Below are 20,717 nucleotides of genomic sequence, written 5' to 3' on the forward strand. Positions count from 1 at the left end.
TTACCAGCATGCTGTACACACAGAGAGTTAATGCTGTCAATAGCATGGACATGGCAAAAGATTTTCTATGGATCCTGCACCTACAAAAGTTCATTTACCTCTGAATCGTTCAAATCTATGGCTATCCTACCTTTCTTCAGAAAATATCTTAAGTGTTCATACACGTGCTTTTGTTTCCTGAAAGGAAGGATACATACTTCCAGTCTTGGAGTTCACAGTTCCTGGGCATAGCACCATTACAAACAGCTCGGCTGACTTTGGCTTTATGCCTGGACATGTTCATTCATGAAGTAGTTGTTAAAACAAAATACAACTTCCAATTACATCCATCTCTTAGGATAGCTAGTTTCCTCGGCACTAGTTGTTGTTTTTTTTTTTTTGAACCGTGATATTGGGGGGTCGGTATTGCTGGTGCTGGAGAGATAATGAAGAGTGGATCGTTTGAATACTGCCAGTACTGCTATGGCTTTTGTATCAAGGACCGGCCCTGGCACAGAAGCAAAGCATTTTAACTATCAGACTGCCTTTCTCAGTGTTTTATTTCACAGCAGCTGCTCAATATAATGCAAAGTGATTCCTAACATAATAGATAGTGGAAGTTAGTAGCTGTTAACCCACTTGTGCAGTTACTGGAATTGACCCATGTAGACCTGCAGTGTCTGTGAAGATAAAAATTCATTTTCATACTGGAAGGTAGTACAGATTGGTCACAAGCAGTGATTGCAGGGCCAGCTGTGCTACCAGCACAACCCTACCTGGCTGCTTGATCAATTCTCAGCCTCACTAAGAGCAGCAGGCAGGCATTTCATGACTGCTAATCAGTTGGTGCTTAGTCCCAATAGCTACCACTTAGCCACACCGATAAAGCATTTCTGCCTTGCACAGAAGTGATCGCATGGGCTGCTAAAGAAGTAGGTAGATCAGTAGTTAAGACCACTTCCAGTCTGAACTGTTCACCTTGCCTGTCAAGCTATCATTCTTTAATTTGAAACAGGGCTCAATGAGTGGGAATTGCAAAATAAATAAGGCGGCAAAGGGGAAAAACGATGAGGGGGTTGATGAGTTCATAGGCCTGCATAGCTTCGCTTTGTGCTCAGTTGTGTATGAGCCTTTCTCTGCCACGTTCTAAAGCTTGTTATCTCACCATGTTTGGGAATCAGTCTTGTAACCAGCATGGATTTCACATCAAGCACTTTGGATGTTTATTCAAACCATTTCTAAAGACAGAAGCCACTTCTAAGGTCTGAGCTCTGGAGTGTCTGTGGATTGGCATGTGTTGACCTAATATGTATTCAGGTGCACCCATTTTGTGTATTAAGCGGTAATAGCAGTAACTTACTGTGTGATCCTGGTGTGACTTCCATTAAGGGCAACCTGCTAGTATGAAATATTTTCAGGGGCCTGCAATCAGATATTTGTTTCCAAGGTGCTGTTGAGTGTAAAAGCAATAAGCTGATGAAAGAACGAGCTCAGGCTCTGATACAGGTTTTTTCACATGGTCTCATTTGCATTTTTGTTTCTTCATGAATTCCTGAAAAGAGGGAATTTTAACTTCTCCATTTGTATGTTATTAGCAGAACTTTTGTTTCTTAGTGTGGGAAGCGTGTGTGCTGCTTGCATCATCTAGCTAAGAAGAGGCAATCATCTGACAGGAAGAAATTGGGGAGAGAATTTAGGCTGAATGACAGGAAAACTTCCTCAGGATGAGCTACATTGTGAAATACTTAGCCAAGGAAAATAGAAGTGTCCAAGACACAAACTGAGATTGAGCCAAGTGTTGGAAAATGTAATGTAGAAACAGAGTAAGTATTTTGTATTACTCAGTGACCATACATCCTTCTCTAGCCTGAGCCACAGTTAGTCAGATTATTGTTAAGTATTGTTCAGTAACTTATTTCAAAGATGCCCATCACAATAATGGGCTAAGAATACTATGGATTTCCCAAGACAACTTCCCCTCTCTTTTTCGAGGTAGGGATTATGGGGAAAAGGGGAAACAGTTGGGAGTTGGACAACCTCTAACAAATATCTGCTTTTCCTGTTGAATTTAACTTCATTAGCCATGACGTTTTCCCAAGACCACTTTGTGTGAGGCTCTAAGTAGATTGATTTTAGTATTTTTGGAAGCCTCAGTTCTATGGAGAGTTCTGTAGCTGGCCATTTTTTCTTTATTTCTTTAAAGAAAATAAATGAAAGGAACCACTAAGTCAAATATAACCATTTCTGGCAATTTGGAAAATTAAAAAAGAAAAAAAAAATCCTAGCTCTAGTAAACATTTCTGCTGACATATTTTTATCCCTCACTGATAAACTTTCATTTAGGGTTTTGGGGTTTTTTTGTACATTTAAAATTTTGGGGGTTTTGTTCTTATTTTGGACTCAGAAAAAGTTGCTTATGATATTTGGGCACTGAAGCTCTTCATCTCTTTTAGAAGTCTGTCACTAAAGAACAGCTTGTTTCTCTGCCTTCATGTCTCCAACTTCTGTCTGGGAAGAAGGCACCCGCACTCTGGCTTTCTGGATTTTTGAGGAAAACATATTTAAAGTCAGTTTCAGGAATTCTGACAAGTAAAGCTTTTTAAAATAAATCCTGTGGCAAGTCTGACAGCTCAACATCCTGTAAGGGATAATGTGTGTTAATTAAGAAATATTGGTTTTACTTTTCATAGTAAGTCAGAAAGTTCTTACTTTGATTAGTTAAGTGTTTGTTTATTCTTTTATTGATTTCTAGCTTTCTCTTTACATTGTAAGGGACCACACAAGGAGGCCTCTTCAGGGTGCATTCACTCCACTCTGGAGAAGTTTTGTTGACATCTGCACAGTGAGGGAAACAGGCCTGGCCACAAAATTTACAGATCAGGATTTGGAAAAGCAAAAGACAAAGTAATAAACATACGGAACTGATTTGGGTGACTCTAAAGTAGGTCTAACAGCCAGAGTGAAAGTGTCTGGGAAGGTTTAAAATAGGGACTTTGTAAAGTAAATCTTGTTGCCTATTTGCTAAGATTTGTCTTACTCGGATAATTTCTGTAGCTGGTAATGCATTGAATTTTTAAAAAAGTAAAAATAAAAAAGCCACAAAAACTCTCCACCAGAACAGAGATGCCTTCACTTCTTAAATTGAAGATTTCCCCCCCGGTACAAGAAGGCTTGGGTTTGTGGTGTTTACTTTTTCTTCATGGGAAAAAAATACTTTTCTTGTAAGAAATGTTTCAGAAGTGAAAGATACTTATAACATAGTAAAACATCTACGTTTACCAAAGTACTCAATAGAATAATTTACCATTAAAAATGTTGTGAAGCATAGGTATACTTGAATTGTAGATCTATTTTTTCTTAATTAGTTCTGTGCTTCAATTATGCTGTTTCCTGTGTTTATGTAGCCGTTTCCCCCTTGATAATATGTAATGTAAACATTCAATCTGAGAATTTGTTTGTTTGCTTGTTTGGAAAGCCATAAAGCGAGGAAAAACCAGAAAAGTTTTCCTCTGCTGGCTATCTGAAATGACATTCTTGAGTTCTCTTTTGCTTTCATTATAATTTGAACTCTCAGCCTAGTGAAGGAGTATGGTAGTGGTAAAAAGATAAATACCCAAACTTACAAGTACACAGATGAACTGGTTTTTTTCTTCATTATGGTTGTGCTTGCGATTACTTTATCTTTTACATTTGTCACTGAGTTACAATCCATGGAGCAAGCCATAAAAAGAAATGGCATCTCTTACCAGACAATTAGCTACCTCCCATGACCATACCCATTGCTGCTTTATGTCTGTCTTCTATACATCTTCAGGGGTTTGCTAAAGAACAAAGAGGAAAAAAACAAACTGGGGTTTTTTGGGGGGTTGTGTGGTTTTGTTTTTGGTTTTTTTTTGGTTTAACACCAGGTAGTTCTTATTTCTCAGGTGATAAAAATAGTGCCTGTATAGTGTAGAGGGAATACGTGCAGCAAAGAATTTCTCTACTTAAAAGTGTCCAAAGTTCTGTGTTCAAGTTGTCTTCTGCCGTTCACCTCTGGTTACAGGGTAGTTAGTTTTGAACAACACAATTTGTTGACAGACAGAAACTCGACAATTTTAGTGAAAAACAGAAATCCAATAGGATGAAAAGGGTGTAGCTCTTCTAGTTATGAAACCTACCGGCTTCAGTCTTTGTAATTCTTCACAGATCAGAAAAAGTTAAAAGCATTAACACTTTATAAAATGGTCCCATATATGTAGAAAATAATTCTGCTGACAACTACGCAGCAAGACTGAGAGGGGCGGTGCAGAGAGGAGATACACAGCATTTCCAGCTCATGTTATAAGTGACGGTAGTGACGAAAACCCCACTGAGCTCTTGCCCACTGCAGGGCAAACAGGAACATGGGACACAGACAAATCAGAAGTTCTTTGAAGTGTGTCCTTGTGCAATGGAGTGGGTCGCATGTATGGTCTCTGTTATGTGAAATGATTTTTGGGGAAAAAAAAAATCACTAGCATATCCTGAAAAGATGAATGAAAGCACAGGAGATACAAAAATGGAGCCCCAGATGTGTGTAGCAAACTTGTCCCAGTATATTATCCTCTGGTGGGCTTTTACAATCAGTAAGTCAGTTGGGGTTTTCCCTTTTCTTTTTTAACTTACTGGCCATTAGCTTCTCTGTTAATCTGTTTTAAAGGCCTATAGGGTTAAGGTGTGAATATTTTTCACATAAATAAAAAATATTGAGGAGAGGGAGAACCAGTTTGTGCCTTTTGGTTTGTGATTTCTGAGCACACTGAAGGTGAGACACTCCAGTGGGCTTTTATTTATCAGTACTGAGAACAGGAATTCTCTTAAACATGTTAATGTGAGAGTTTTCTAGTGGATCAACACATCTTAGAGTCTGACCGTAAATGTATTTTACCTTTCTGTTGGCTAAGAACTGTTTTCAAGTAGTCTCTTCCTTCTGTGGATTATATGTAACAGTATCAGAGTCCCTCCTCCCCATTAATCAGAGACAGATTTAAACATCTTGCCCTTCAGATTCCTGACATTAACTCTTTGTAGCTGAGCTGAAGGAGTCGTGGCGAGTCTCCTTCTAGGCACTCCTCAGGCACCTTTGCTGTTTCCATAATGAGTTCACATGTCATAGGTTCAGTATTGCTCTTTAACGTTAGGAACCTTGAGTTCTGCTTTTTGCCCTTGGCACACAACAGTAGCTGTGTTAGTTACAAGAAGTTAGCACAGTCCATGCTGTATGAACCCTCTGGCTGTTAAAGATTACCAGCTCATGGAGTCAGGTTTGTAGATTGACCTGTTTGTTTAAAACTTAATTATTAGAATAGTCCTATAATGAAAATTCCCTAAAATGGGTCTAGGTGCCCTATTTTAGATGTACAGCCATGGCCTGAGAACCTGAATTAAAGATGGTTTAATAAAGGTAGTGTTACGGGAACATAGTTTAAACTCTCTTGATCCATAACTTGCTTGAAGTAGATAGAACATGCTTCATTTTCAGATTGGTTCAGTGGTGCTATCGGTAGTAAAACAGCTATTCTACACTGCCACTAAGGTAGTAGTCCTCTGAGTACCAGCAGGGAGATTTCTGAGCAATCCTGAATAACTCTTAGATACTTTCTTGTCCATAGCCACTACTCAGGAATCACCAACACCTTAAATTTTGCTGCAAAGCTAACAGGGAGCGGGTAAAAACATTTTGAGCATTAATACTCATTGCATAATTCTATCAGCCTTTGCATGGCATCTCCCAGAGCACATTACAGAGCTAGGAGCTGAGAAGGTCTGAACAGCCACTGTGAGCTCCACACGTGTAGAGGGGGCTGGTATCCTAAGCTTTTGTATCAGTGCATGGATTGTACAAGTTTATTCTTCTGTTGCTGTTTAAGAAGCCGGTTGCAGCAGCTGACACAGCCGGACCGGCAGGCTGGAACTGGCTGGAGCAGACAGTAATTCTGCAAAGTGCTTTGCCTTGCATGTACTTCAGCAACGCAAAGTTCAAGCAGCACTTCTACCCTCCAAACTTTTATTGCTAATGAGGGCCCTTTATTCAAGTCCGTTTCTTGGCAAGGCACACTGTGAGAGGAATGAAGGCAATTTTGTTAAAAGTTACTGTGGGAGGGCAGTAACAGCATTGTTAAAAGCCATGTCTGGGCAATTCCCTTGATACCGTTCTTTGCATCCTAATTTCCCCATGAAGTCTAATTAACAACATGCCAGTGTTTACATCATTATTCAGTACTTGTAATACTTGGGGTAGTGTTTGACATTTGGAATAAAGACTTGACACATGAGAAGAGCTGTGCAAATTTTTTTTTATTTTCTTCAGGCTACCAAGGGGGAAGGGGAGAAATAAATGAAGATGTAGGGAAGAAGTTAAATTTCAAAATGAATCATTTTCATATGATATTAATTTTGGAATTTTTTCCACTACCACTTCAAGTACATTATAAAGCAGAACCTATCTGAATGTGTTTGGGCCCCTTTTGCACACAGATGTTTCTTCTGGGGAGTTTCTAATGTTTCAGTGAACACAGGACTCCTTTGCCAGTTTGTGTGCTGTGAGTGGGAGGGGAAGTTATGTGCTCACTCTGCAAGCACTTTCAAGTCTAAGATCTGATTTCCTTCAATTTAACACATGTAACTAGTCTGTGTTTATTAATGGTCATAAAACTAGCCATGTCCTTTAATAATTCAGCTGGATTTTTTTTGTCTTGATACCAACCTCTGGCATTCAGTTTCTCAAGACCATTATGTCTTACTAGCACAATCTCATTTTTATTTCTTAGAATTCTTACCAGCTGCTGGTTTTCATTTCTCCACTTAATTTCCTTGTATATCTTGTAAAATGTATTGCATTGCCTTTCTTGAAGGGTATTTTCATTTGTATTTGTATTATTTGTAAATGATAATAGCTAGAAGTATATATTTTCTTATGTAATCTCTTATTTTAAGAGATGTTTTAAGTGTAAATTTTGGGTATAATAAATTTATAAAACAGTAAATATATTTTAAAAGTCTGTAGTAAAAACTTGAAGACATTTTTAAAGTTTAGCATCACGTGGTTTTCCTATTGCAATCTGACTTTATAAAATTCTATTGAATTTGATGGTAGCAGGAAAAGATACAGTTTGACCTTATTGAGGTCAAATATTTTAGGTATTTAGCCTGTCTCCTCATTCAGTTATGTAAAAATAAAATTAAATCTATCATTAAATTATGAGAAAATAAGAGAATATCTGACTTCATACATACATACATTTATACATATACATGTGCATATGTATGGAACATGACTTTTCAGAAATCTGTTTTCTTAAGGCTTTATTTTATGCACCTTGAAGATGTAAAATAGAATTAACATAAAGATGTTTGTAGTAGTTTCACTTCAGCAGTTCACAGGGCCTGAAAGGCGTATAATATTCCTCGGAGAACAAATCTGCTTTCTGTATGCAGATGGCATTGTATTATATGGTGTAAATAATTTTTAAGGCTATCCATAAAACGTGTTAGACATCTCATTGCCACTACGTGTTGTCAGAAGCAGTTTTTTCACTGGGTATGTGGCAGGTTTGTAGCCTCTGACTTAACTGCTAGTTGGAGTGATTGATAATGCGTATCTGCTGCTCTTTCTCAGCTCAGCAGGACAGTTTGAGCATCAGCTATTAAAATGTCTTTAACAGTAAATTTGGTTTGTCAAACCAGACCATTTAGTAGAAGGTGATTATAATAAATGCAATTTCTGTTCCACGTACAAACACTGGGAATTGAGTAGGTTCTTCTTGGTGCTGTTTAAAGTTGTGCTTCAAGTATTAGTGATCTGACAGTGCCCAAGAATCTTGTGTTTATGACCAAAACAGATTAGGATACAAACATTAAAACTTAACTACTGTAAAAAAACCCCAACAATTCTGGGAGTTTAAATATAATGATATTTTCTCTTTAAATATTTATAAGGCAACAAAGACATTTTAAGCTTACTGCAAATTCTCAAATGTGGAATTTAAAACAGATGGAATGAATATTTAGCTTTTCCCTCCAGAGACATCACAGGCAATGAATGCTTTAAGTGAACAAGGTAGTTAAAGGGAAACAGCATTAAAAAGAAGTATTAAATGAATGTATAGGTAGTATACTTACCTAGATATGCCAAACACAATTTTTCCATCTTCAAAAACTTCTAATATATGCAAATTTTGTGGTTAACTTTACTCTCTTTTGCTTGCGATGAGAAGTTCAGCCAGAAATAATCTGCCGCATTACGCAAAACGTGAACTGTTGAGATGCATGTGAAACTTGCTTCCATAACTTCATGGTACAGTTATTCTCATCTAAGTGCCTTTTTTTCCTTCCCTCTATGTCTTGTCATTCACTGAGTATTGTCTAAAATCAAAGTCCAGTCTTGCAGTCAGTACGTATTGTCTGTTATGGTTGCGGTTCATGAAGAGATGAACAACTTATTAAGAAAAATAATCATAAGCTGCTTTAAGTCATTTATAAGACCTATTTACTTCCTGTATAGTTCTGTGAAATATTGGTTCTGTTGGGAACTTGTCTAGTACTTCTGTAAGACATTGCCATTAGGTAACATAATGATGTTCAGATCTTCGCTGGAGCAGCTTAAGTGAATAGGGTCGGATGGTGGGAGCTTCTGATTTCTGAAGATCTGGTTTTTGTGTTGGTTTCCATACTTGGCTTCACTGAGCTTCCTGGATGAGCCATGTCTGTCAGACACCAGTTCTGCCATGTTCCAGAGTCAGCTGGTGAATTTGGTGTCTTAATACCCCTTAACGGCAGAAAGCGTGAGTAGTAGAGTCAGCACGCTGCCAAGGGGCTCCGTGAGGTAGGGCAGAATGCTTATTTCTGAGACTGAACGAAGTCCCATCTTAAAGAGAAGTCATATACAATGGCAAATTTGGATTTTAACAGGCAAAATAGCCTGGATCAGATGAGCAGTTTTGAATGTACCTCTTTCAGCACTCCACACGTATATTGGTTGGTGATAACTGTAATAACTATGCTAGAAATTAGTTAAATAAAAGGACTTCAAGAGGTGCAAAATATTATTTCATTTTGTGCCTAAGAATAAGCCATAGTCTGTATTACCTAATGTAATGAAATTTAACTTCTTTATTCCCTATTTAGCCCCACTTTAGAGTTAAAATGTATTTGACTATTTTTTGCTTTTAAATTCTGAAGCAAGTCATTTGTTACACTATTTCATTAGTTGTAGTACTTTGGTAATTTATTCTTCATCACTTTGGGAGTATGACTGCATTTGTAGTCAACTATTCAGTTATATATTAGGAACGCTATATACCTTTGCGAGTGTAACTTTGGACTGTGAAGTTAACTTGGCCATAATCTTTAGCAAATCCTGTAATGTCTATAATGTTTATGCTGTCTCTGTTGAATCTATCTGTCTGCTTTCGGCTGAATGAGAAGGGACTCTTCTGCCCAGTCCCAGATTTCTTTGAGTTATCCCATAAAACTTTAAATGGGTTTGCAATACCCCCGAGTGAGAGCAGATGTCAGGCCCAGTGGCCCAGACATTCATTTGCTTTCTTTTGGAAACATCTAAATAATGTTGTATTTAGGCTTTATACATCTACTCAGAATTACCTTCGTGGAAGCAGAACAGCAAACTTGGGTTTGATTGCAGAGAACCTGGCAATTTCACGATGCGATGCACCTTGTCTGAAGGGTGAACAGATCAGAGGAATCGCGTGCTTATTTCTCCCCATTGCTTGGGAAGGGAAGCTTATGTGGATGTATCAAGTGCAGAGACGGTGGATATCTAATGTTGAGTGACTGAGTTAATTGCCTGGTAAGTTCTCGAGACTCTTTGTACTGGTATCATTACTGACATGGTAATGTCCTCTGTCAGATCTTGCTGTTGGCAGGGTATGGACTGATTCGTTAGGGGACAATTAGTTCCCAGATTTTGCAGAGGAACGGTTATTTGAACTCAAAAAATATTTTTTTTCTTTCTCTATTCTCTTAATGCCAGTCCTTAGAGTTTATATATCTTTGTTGTTACTTGGGCCCAAAGAAAGTTAATCGGTACAGAGTGGTCTCAAAGGTCCAGGGTTTCAAGGTCATTCGCAAGGCTTGTCTTCTGGGAAGAAGGGAGCTTCTGCTCCACAGTCCTCACACGCACGGAGGATATCGGTGCCTCCTTTTCTTCCAAGAGAATCAATTTAATGTTTTTATGAAAGGTTGTACTGGACCTTGGGGTCTTTGAGTGCTGAAGTACCATAAATGTTGTAGTTTCTGTAAAGATGGGAGATACCACAAAAAAGGCAAGATGCTTGAGAGTGTTTGGGCTGTATTTGATGGGTACACGCTATGTTGTACCCTCATCTGAGAGAGCAGAGGTCACCTTCACCTCCTTTAGGAGCATGTGGAAACAGCTCAGAAAGCATATGCCTCAGCTTTGAGACTGTTGGGTGTAAAAGGAATAAAATCTGGTTTATATAAACACTTTATTAATGATTCGTGTACTGATGTAATGAAAATATTTTGAATGTAATTCTTTTTAATTACATGCTGTGCTTAATAGGATAGTGGATCATTTAAGAATAGAAAAAAAAAAATCTTATGATGGAATATTTCTAAAATGAGGTGTACTCACTCATTCCTGCCAATGAGCTCACAAAGTATTGATTACAAACTGTAGCATTTTCTTCCTTGCCTGATACTTGGGAGGAACAAAGGAAACTGCCAAGTGGGAGAGAGAGCCCGAGAAGACCTCCTGGTATTTGATGTTCTTCCCATCTCATGAGACAAGGTCGCATCTGGTTAGAGATCGCAAAGACAGTCACAGTACCTTCTGCAAGGTTTGCTTGTTTTTATACTGTGCTTAGCAATCTTCTTAGCATGAGTGGGACTGTTTGTTCTTCGGTTTTATTTATTTATTTTCTTTATTTTTGATTTCTTTTTCCCCTTCAAGTGCAGTCCTGGGAGTAACCCTTGAATTGGCTTCCCTCAGCGAGGTTGTTGGCTTTTCTTTGTTCCATTAGCACACAAAATGGTACAAGTACAGTCCTGGTGCTCATCATGCTTTCAAGAATGATTAAATGTTTCTTTTCCTTCTCATCTCGGGAATGTCATTTCTTTCTGTTAGTACTAGTCTCAATTACAGTTGGTGTGAACTCTCTACCTAACTTGCCCTGTAGCTTACTTGTACTGGAGACTGGTGGAGGAAAAAGCTGGTGGTGGTCATTTTAACACCACTTTGGTAGGCTATTAATTTTGTGAAGGCTCTTACTCTGTCTGGAAGAGAAGGATGGTGTTTTTCACAAAAAGAAGTGAAAAAAACTATGAAAATGGGCGGGGTCTCTTTGCATTAAAGAGCAGTATCATTACCTTGATGTGTGTGAAAGATGCACTGTCTTGCAGTATGCACAACAACATAAATTTCTGCAGTAGCTTGCTTGAATTGAATGATTTAACAGAACTGAAACTCTGATTTAAAAAATAGCTTTTAAATCTTTATTTTCCCTTCTTCTTCAGTCTCCGGTTCAACAGCACAAGCCTCTTGGAGTTTTCTTTTTCATCTCTTTCCTTTTAAATTCCTGCAGTGTCACCATGGTTAAGCATGGAGTCACAGGAAGGGCAGCAGGTCAGACTGAATGCCTGGCTAATTGTTGTGGGATTTGAATATATCGGGGAAATAAACTGCAGAGTTGGAGGTCTCCTGCTTGCATGGAATTCACAGCGTCCTGAAGGAGGAAAGCCGCATGGGCGGAGGGGAGGAATGAAGGCGGGCTGAGCCCAGGAGTGGTGAGCCAGTGCCTCCAGCAAAGGAGTCTTGCAGGGGTGGAGTTAAGGCAGAACTGACTATGGAAGTGGAGAGTGAGCTCTGATGGTGTTACGATCTCTCTCTCCTGCAGTCCCCACCTTAAGTTTTTCCGTGCCAGAAACATTTGAGCTTTGCAGGAGAATCTGGTTTTGGTCAGGATATGGGATTGTCAAAATTCCATCAAAAGTATCCTAAACTGTCTCAGATGTGAAGGCCTCACCAACGATCTACTTCTCAAGATCAAATTTAGTTCTCAATAAATGAGGTTGTGTGCTTTCTAGTAGCGCTTACCTCTGTCTCAGCATCACTCAAAAAACTGGGTATTCCACCAGTTTCTTCTCAGATGAACCTTAAAGGAGATCACTTCCCAGATGAAGGGGAAGTTTAGGATCTCCTCCTGGTTCCTACAGAAGGGGATACAGCACCTGTACTAGTCTCTAACTTTGTCAATTTTTCCTAGCCTGGGAAGAGGCATTGATGGGAGCAGAACGGGAATTGACATCCAAGTGTGAAAGTACGATGGCATCATTAGAGGACACAGATGAAAAGGCAGACCATTCTTTCTGTAGGACGATTGTCTCTGAAATATGGATGCTTCCAATGAAACCCCTATCTTACTTCATCTCTCCAAAAAAACAGTATTTCTAGCATAGTAAATATTTCTGTAAGTGAAAAAAACAGGACAGACTGATGACAAATACTTGGAAAGATAAAGCTTTCAAATCTAGTTTATCCACTTACCCATGATCAGGTGTTCTGAGGGAAAAATGTATCAGGAAGCCTTTATTTACCAACATCCTTACCAAGTAATTGCGAATACACAAAAACTGAAATTATGATTGCAATGTTAAGTTTAAAGTATTACGTGTATATCCCTGTGCTGGTTTTGGCTGGGATAGAGTTAATTTTCTTCCTAGTAGCTGGTATGGGGCTAAGTTTTGGATTTGTGATCAAAACAGCATTGATAACACAGGGATGGTTTCGTTACTGCTGAGCAGGGCTAATACAGAGTCAAGGCCTTTGCTGCTTTTCACCCCACCCCACCAGCCAGGAGACTGGGGATGCACAAGAAGTTGGGAGGGGGCACAGCCAGGACAGCTGACCCCAACTGACCAAAGGGGTATCCCAGACTATACGACGTCATGCTCAGTATATAAACTGGGGGAAGAAAGAAGGTGGGGGGGAATACGTTTGGAGTGATGGCGTTTTCTTCCCAAGTAATCATTATGTGTGATGGAGCCCTGTTTTCCTGGAGATGGCTGAACACCTGCCTGCCCATGGGAAGTGGTGAATGAATTCCTTGCTTTGCTTTGCTTGTGTGTGCAGCTTTTGCTTTCCCTATTAAACTGTCTTTATCTCAACCCACGAGTTTTCCCACTCTTACCCTTCTGATTCTCTCCCCCATCCCACTGTGGGGGGGGAGTGAGTGAGCAGCAGTGTGGGGCTGAGTTGCTGGCTGGGGTTAAACCATGACAATGCCAATTGTTGGGTTGGGGTTTTTTTCCTGTGTATACATACACCTGGTATCAAGTGTGTACTTTTTATAATAAAAATATTTAGATTTTAAAAATTGATGGTAGAATCTGAGGCAGGAATATTCATGAAGACTGACTTTATCCAAGGGTGGCTGATTTTAGTTCTGCTTGCTCTTTAATCAGTAGAAAAGAAAAAGTCCTTCCTCAAGGAGACCCACCATCTGAAGTTAGATTCCTCCTCTATATTGTTCTTCAGAGTGTTTCTCCCTCTAATGTTTCATGAGGGCTCGTAAGGAGACTGGCCTTTCAGTGCTAAAGGCAGCTTTTGTGCATGTTCTCCTGTGTCTTTTTTTGACTAGTTCAAGAAACGATCATTTCAGGTATGACACTGTATTAATTTATTTTTAAACATAAGCTATGCCATATGGAAAATGAAAAAAATAACGTTCCCTTGGAAAAACTTAGAGAAAAATAATGTATTCAGCCATATATAACTACTCCCAGCCTGGACTGGTATGTGATTTATAAGCATCCTCTTGTGGCAATGTATTAAGACCACTTGATACAGCACTAGGTTTTTGCTAAGAAGCTGAATATTGCATTACACACTGTACATGCAAGTGTCCAACCTATGCTATTACTAGTCCGTAGTTAAAACTTTGTAATCCTCTGAACCTGCTTTAACATCACCTGAATTTCAACTCTGCTTGAACTAACTGGCATTGGTAGTCATATTTTTAGAAAATTAACACAAGCTTGGATGGTGTTTGATGTCATCTTTTTTTGTAAATGCGAGAGGGATTAAGATAAACTTCAAATATATTAATTTTTTTTGTTTTCCAAGTATGTGATTTGTCTGCGAAGTGTTTTCGGTACAAAGCTGTAAAAATATTTGTCCTACTAAGGTCACCTGGTTACAGGCACTGAAATTCACATTATTAGCCTTATGTAATATTTACAGTTTGTAACTTTTAAAATAGAAACTGAGGACTTAAATACATGACTAATGTTTTATCCTGACATGTTTATATTCTTTGTGGCATGTAAACCTGATACATAACTAAGTTACATAAATGCCTGGTTGTCTGTATTTGGTCTCTGCTGTTGTATTTGAAGTTGTACTGATTAGGAGCCCAGACTGAAAAAGTGTTCTTTCTGACAGATCCGATGTTAGGAATTGAGGGGAGGATTTCAAGTTAAATTATTTCTTTTTGTCTAGCAGAGCAATATGTTTCTACATTAGAAATGCATTGCTATGAATATATTAGTTATAAGATTTGATGCCTTTGCATGAATTTAATTAGTATTTTCTAGAAGTCTTATACCAACATGAACCAAATCAGTGTTCATCAGCATTCAGAATTCATGAGTCATTCAGTACTTCAGGGAAATGAGTTCTATTTCCAATATGCAAGTGAGAGAATCCTGTGTTGCAGTTAAAAGTACTCGTAGCAGATTTGGAGAAAAAAAAAATCTTTCTCAGGTACGATATATAAACCAAAAGATTTTCATAGTTAAAGCGTTTTACTATAATTCAGATAAGCCTGATTTAATTCCTAATTCTTTCACTGCAGAAGTGCCTCACTTGATGTTGTTGCCTTCTGGCAATTGGGAATCCTGTTAACTTAATTCACTCTGTGACCTGACTAGACCTTCACCCTACAAATAATAATATAGAGTGCAAAAGGTATTAACTGTTCTTGTTACTGCAATTCTACGTTGTAGATCTCCAGGTGAAGCTTGAAGCTTCTAAAGTGCTACAGAGCTTAAAATGTCTGTTTCTATATTGTTAGTATTTAAGAATGAATAAGCAGCTGCATCAATGTTTTAGTTAAATTTGTGTTTATATCCCCTGGTCCTACCTAAGTAAAAGAAGAAGAATGATGCATATACAGTCTGCATATCATACACTATCCTAAATTCAGGGCTAGAAAACTAATGGGAAAACATTCAAAAAATTAACCTTGGCTTAAATTTAAGAAATGGAAATGTTCAGATATGTTTACAAAAAAATTACTCTTCTCTTTCTAACAGTGTAATAAATTTGATTCTCATAAGGATACGTTAGTGGATGCTGAATTTTTTTCTTCATTCTACTGAAGGTGGAAACTTTTAGTAAAAAAGAAAAGTTTAAAAAATCGCTAGTCAACAATTTCTCCAAGTATATATGTGGAGTTTCTCTGTGATGTGTGGAAACCACGGTTTAATCTCATTATTGATACATTAATTCAATTTCACAGCTAACTTCTGGAAGGGAGGAGGGTGGGTTGGAAAGGTGGAAGATTGTGAATCAGAAAAGACAAATTAAGGTGCTTCACCACATTGGCTCAAAGGCTGTCAGAGCCACTGAAATCTTGCAGTTATGCAGAGAATGACCTCCTAAACTGCCAAAGCTGTCTTAGAAAAAGTATTTTCAATTTTTTTAAATATTTTTTTTCAAGTATTTTTTAGAAATTCAGTGTGATTTTGGTGGTACTTGTTTTAATGGTAGTTTTATCAATAATGCTAAATAGAGAGAGTTATACATACCAAAGTTAAAAACTTGATTAAGTCCTTTAGAAAAATCTGATTCTTTTTTACTAGATCTAATACAGCCCTCTCAGTTGTCAAAGTAATATTTTCCTATTATGTCTGCCTAATACATGTCTAGCATCTTAATTAAAAAAAGACTGATGAACTGACACTGAGTTAAAACTGCATGATTCTTTTTTTTTTCTGTTCTTTTTCTGGAGGAAGACTGGTGCTTTTGCCAAATGAGAGAAATGATCACATTATTTGATTGACTGCCACATATTAGCCATGCTGAGAGCTGGAACTGTGTAGTATTCAGTGACTATTGGCTCAAGAAGGCATAACTTCTCTAAAGGTGTGACTAATCTGAATAAGCCTTTAAGGATAAGATCTGCATTTTAAACACGACATGGATTTCTGAAGTTGCTATTTACAGAAACCATTACAGTCTCTTTGACATTGTTTGCCTGCTCCAAGCGGCTGTGATTTCAACCTAGCGCAATCACTGAGTAGGAGAGGGATTATCATCTTGGCAGGAAGAAAGTTACTCTGTTAGGACGACACAGGGAAAATTTCACATTATCTAAAGCAATCAAATTTCTGTAGAAATGGTCGTGGGAGGATTAGATCCCTAATTTGGGGGGGAGGAAGGGGCTGTATGCCAATTTCTAACCCTTGACAAGGAAGCTGTAATGTAAAGCAATTGCAGCGATAGGAGTCGGCAATGAAAGGAAATGAATAAATGCATGCGTAAGGCATTCTTCTTCCTCTGTAATTTTCAGTTTCCAAGTGCTAGGTACAGCCTGGTGGAAATCAGCAGGAGTCTTTTCACAGCTGACCATTCTGCATCTCGTAATACCAGCCGGTGAAATGATCCTGCTGGCATTCTCTCTGGTACCTTGCTGGTGTGTTCTCCCTCCCCAAAAGCAAAGCCTGTTACTTGCCTGGCTCCTAACTTTGCAGGGAGGTGAACTGCCACCTCAGGGCTCTTGTCAGTAGAGGCTTTCAGCCCAGGGGTGAGCTTGCAGCATATTCTGTCGATGTGGCTCAGCAGATCTATTCAAAGGCACAGACCTTATCTAGATTAAGTGCATGACATCTTTTAATTAGCCTTGCCATACCCACTGTCCATTCCTAGTTGCCTGTATAACTGAGGGAGTGAGTAACATCGTGCTTCAGCCCAGCAAAGCCGCTTACTTCTCAGATGACTCCTCTCAGTGCTTCCTAGGAACAGAGCTTCCTTGTCTAGAGCACAAGTCTTATGAGGGGCAGCTGAGGGAACTGGGGTTGTTCAGTCTGGAGCAGAGGAGGCTGAGGGGAGACCTGATCGCCCTCTGCAACTGCCTGACAGGAGGCTGTAGCGAGGTGGGGGTCGGTCTCTTCTCCCTGGTAAAGGGTGATAGGACATGGGGGAATGGTTTGAAGCTGCGCCAGGGCAGGTTTAGGCTAGACATTAGGAAAAACTTATTCACCGAAAGGGTTTTCAAGCTCTGGAATGGGCTGCCCGGGGGGGTGGTCGAGTCCTCCTCCCTGGAGGTATTTAAAAGAAGGATAGATGAGGTGCTTAGGGACATGGTTTAGTGGTAGGATGGCAGGATTAGGTTAAAGGTTGGACTCGATGATCTTAAAGGTCTTTTCCAACCGAAGTGATTCTATGATTCTATGTTCTTCTAGTGTTGGAAGCAGGATATTTCATTTGCATTGCAGCAGCGTTGAGTGAGGCTTGCAGTAGTTGTGTTGCGGTCATTTTAAGGCTGTCAAAAGGGCAATACACGAAGGGATGCCCAGCGACAGGACAAGGGGCAATGGGCACAAACTGAAGCACAAGAGGTTTCAGCTGAATATGAGGAAGAACTTCTTTACTGTGAGGGTGACAGAGCACTGGCACAGGCTGCCCAGGGGGGTTGTGGAGTCTCCTTCTCTGGAGACATTCAAAGGCCACCTGGACAAAGTCCTGTGTAACATGCTCTAGGAGAACCTGCTTTAGTGGGAGGGTTGGACTAGATGATCTCCCGAGGTCCCTTCCAACTGTGATTCTGTGAGGTCTCCCAGTGTGGTGTGGAGGCTGCCTAAACATGACAGCGTTGAGCAAATGGAAGAGCCATGTTCAGCCCCACGTGGAGTTAGTTTGACTGGCAATTACTAGCAACAGGATTAGCAGCAATTGCTGATACCAGTAGTAACTACTTCAACAACATGAATGCCTCTCTTAATTGAACTGTGAGGTGTTTAATATATTGTTGCTTTGTATAGCAATGACTAAAAGGCAGAGAAAAAACTTACTTTTCTACACAAAAAAAGAAAGAAAAGGTGCATCCACACTTCTGTACCAGTGAGTCCAGCAAGCCTTTGTGATTTCTGTGTGTGCCAAAAGCCACATGCATGCTCTGTAAGCTATCAAAACTTCCAGCTACTGGTTCCAGACGAATGCACTGCAATTCTGCCTGATTGTGAGCAAGTCATTTAATCATGTTGTACCCCTGTTAATTTTAATCTGCCTTGCTCAGTGTTCCTTGGGATAGAGATTATATTTTAAGTGCGTGCACTTTGCCTTGTAGAAAGTGTTGAGTCTCAGTTAGATTGCTAGATGTTGCCTAAAAGTCTATATATTGGGAGAAATGTCCACTTGGAGAATAACATAGCTTTGTAGTCTGTTCTAGTCAAAGTGATGGAGCATGTTGAATGCAGTGAAAACACTCGTCCTTATGGCCTGATTTTTATCTTTAAATGTAGCCCGTTTTGATCACTGCATCATAGAGCGTGCCAAGTGTTGCCTTTGCTGTCTTGGACTTCTTTGCTTTAGCATGTCAGAGAGAATCTCAACTTTTCCTGAAACTCTGCCTTTCTGAGAGATATGTGGTCATTCTGTGGTCTTTCAAATTGTAATGTTAGGTTTGGGAGGAAAGAAAATGCATTTGTGTTTCAAGAGGTTTATTCTATATGTTTATTATTACAGCCTTTTGGGAAGTTTTTGTGCTCAACTGACAATGTAACTTATCAGTTATTATGAAAGAGTCACAAGAGCTGTATTCATTCACATTTGGCTTAGATACATGTTAGCTTTGCCCAGACCTCCAAACCTGCCAAAGCCCAAATGCGGAATGTGATGAGTATGGTAAAGACTGGACTGGTGAGGAGAAAAAAACCTATTCATGCAGAAAACTAAAATGTTGCCTGTAGTTAGTATAATAGAATATTGTAATGTGTTTTATTGTGCTTTATTTCTGATGTGTTGGCAGTTTCTGTTTCTTTTGATTTTTCTGCAGTAAAATCAATTTTTTGGTTATTCTGCCTGCCCCAAAAAGGCATAAGGTGAAGTCATGCTACCTTGTTTTAGCAAGTGGCACAATGGCATGGCTGGCATTTATATTCTGCTGGATGTGTGTTTCCAGCCCAGATGACTAGGGACCACTTCGGGTGGTCGCTGCTGGGAATGGTCTTCAGAGAGGGGTTCCCAGGACTGGATTTATACTAAATAAACAGAGGCCATGAGGGGAAAACTGTGATTCATTAGGAACCCTGGTTTAGGTTAAAGTGATAAAAATAGCTGCAGGACATCTTATATTAGTTTAAAAGTTTGAAAAGTGAAGGAATCCAACCTGGAGTATTCTGTAAATTGTCCACTTTTCTTTTTAGAGTACTCTGCCTTACTCTCCTCAGTTCGGTATAACTAGGCATATAGTCCAAAGAGTTAGCTGAAAATATTCAGCTGTCAAAGATTCAGATTCTGTAAACACAGGCTTTTTTAGGCAGTGCTGTCAGTAATATGTTTGTCTTCTCTGTTCTGCTAAAACATGTTCCTGGAAGTTTTTGTTTTCTATTCTGGTTTTAGGCAAGATGCAAGAAATGGAAGTAAAATACCAGACAACCCTTCTATATATTGCAGATAAACTTATTACATCATTCATTACAATTTTTTTAGTTATTCATAGAAATGTTCCATAATAGACCAGATAACATGTGTGTTGTGTGTTTTATGTAAAGAAGACAGAATTATTTGACTCCTACCCATATGCTTTTACCAGAATGTTATGGACATGAATTTTTCAGTCTTGCACATTGGCAGAGCTACAGTGGCTCCACTTTCTGCAAATACTCTGTATTAAAAAGATATGCTCTATGTTTAACTTTGCAGATCCAGAATGCTAATGATGTGCTAATAGCACCGCTGGAGAAGTTTCGTAAAGAGCAAATAGGAGCAGCAAAAGTAAGTGGCTGTGGAAACAATTCTTTTTCATTTCATGTTTATTTGAGTTTATCAGTGTATTTTGAAGGCTGGACTGAAAACAGGCATTTGTATTTAAACATACTTGATGCCATCTTCATTAATGTATTAGCAAATTGTACTGAATTCTTTGCTTCAGGGAAGATGATTTAGAAATGGAAACTGATTATATGCATAGGGTACAGCTCTTGCTACTATTGCACATTCTCCATGTCAAGTTCTGTTCCTCTTCTCATGTCTGCATTCATATTACATTGTGTCTTGGGTTAACCCAGAACCACACAGAGAGTTCAAACAGCTGCTGTGGGTGTAGTGGCCCTGAAGTGGCTGTTATATGAAGACCAAAAGAAGTCAGTGTGCTTTAGACATACTCTTTTTCCATCTCTGCTTTCCCTGTCCACTTTACATTATAGTGATTCATATACATATTGTCCAGAGATTTTCCCATGGTGGAAGTGCTCCAGTTGGTGATCTAAGCCAGTTCTCTGGCGTTAAGTGTTACACCTGTGTTAGAGAAATGGTGCAGGTTGTCTACACCAGGGTTCAGTAGTCGTCCCAGGAAATCAGATATATTGAGGAAAAAGACGTTGAAATGAACTGGTAGTCTAGAAGAGCTATTTTCAGTCTGATCCTGGAGTCTTAAGTGGTTATCAGTGACTGCTTTGATCACAAACTCAGAGAGTTGTATTAAGAGGAGTGTGGCCAGCAGGTCGAGGGAGGT

The 20,717-nt window shown here is 39.1% G+C and overlaps 1 protein-coding gene across 1 annotated transcript in view; it reads left to right on the forward strand.

Annotated features, from left to right (window-relative positions):
* Positions 1 to 20,717, forward strand: part of ARHGAP42 (Rho GTPase activating protein 42) — a 122,032-nt gene that overhangs the window by 30,944 nt on the left and 70,371 nt on the right. The window contains exon 3 of the mRNA XM_035889186.1: positions 19,907 to 19,978. Coding sequence (XP_035745079.1) covers positions 19,907 to 19,978 — 72 coding nt within the window. The remainder of the gene's footprint in view (positions 1 to 19,906; positions 19,979 to 20,717) is intronic.

The sequence above is a fragment of the Egretta garzetta genome, unplaced genomic scaffold (genome assembly GCF_000687185.1).
Source record: "Egretta garzetta isolate BGI_Z169 unplaced genomic scaffold, ASM68718v1 scaffold492, whole genome shotgun sequence".
Lineage (NCBI taxonomy): Eukaryota > Metazoa > Chordata > Aves > Pelecaniformes > Ardeidae > Egretta > Egretta garzetta.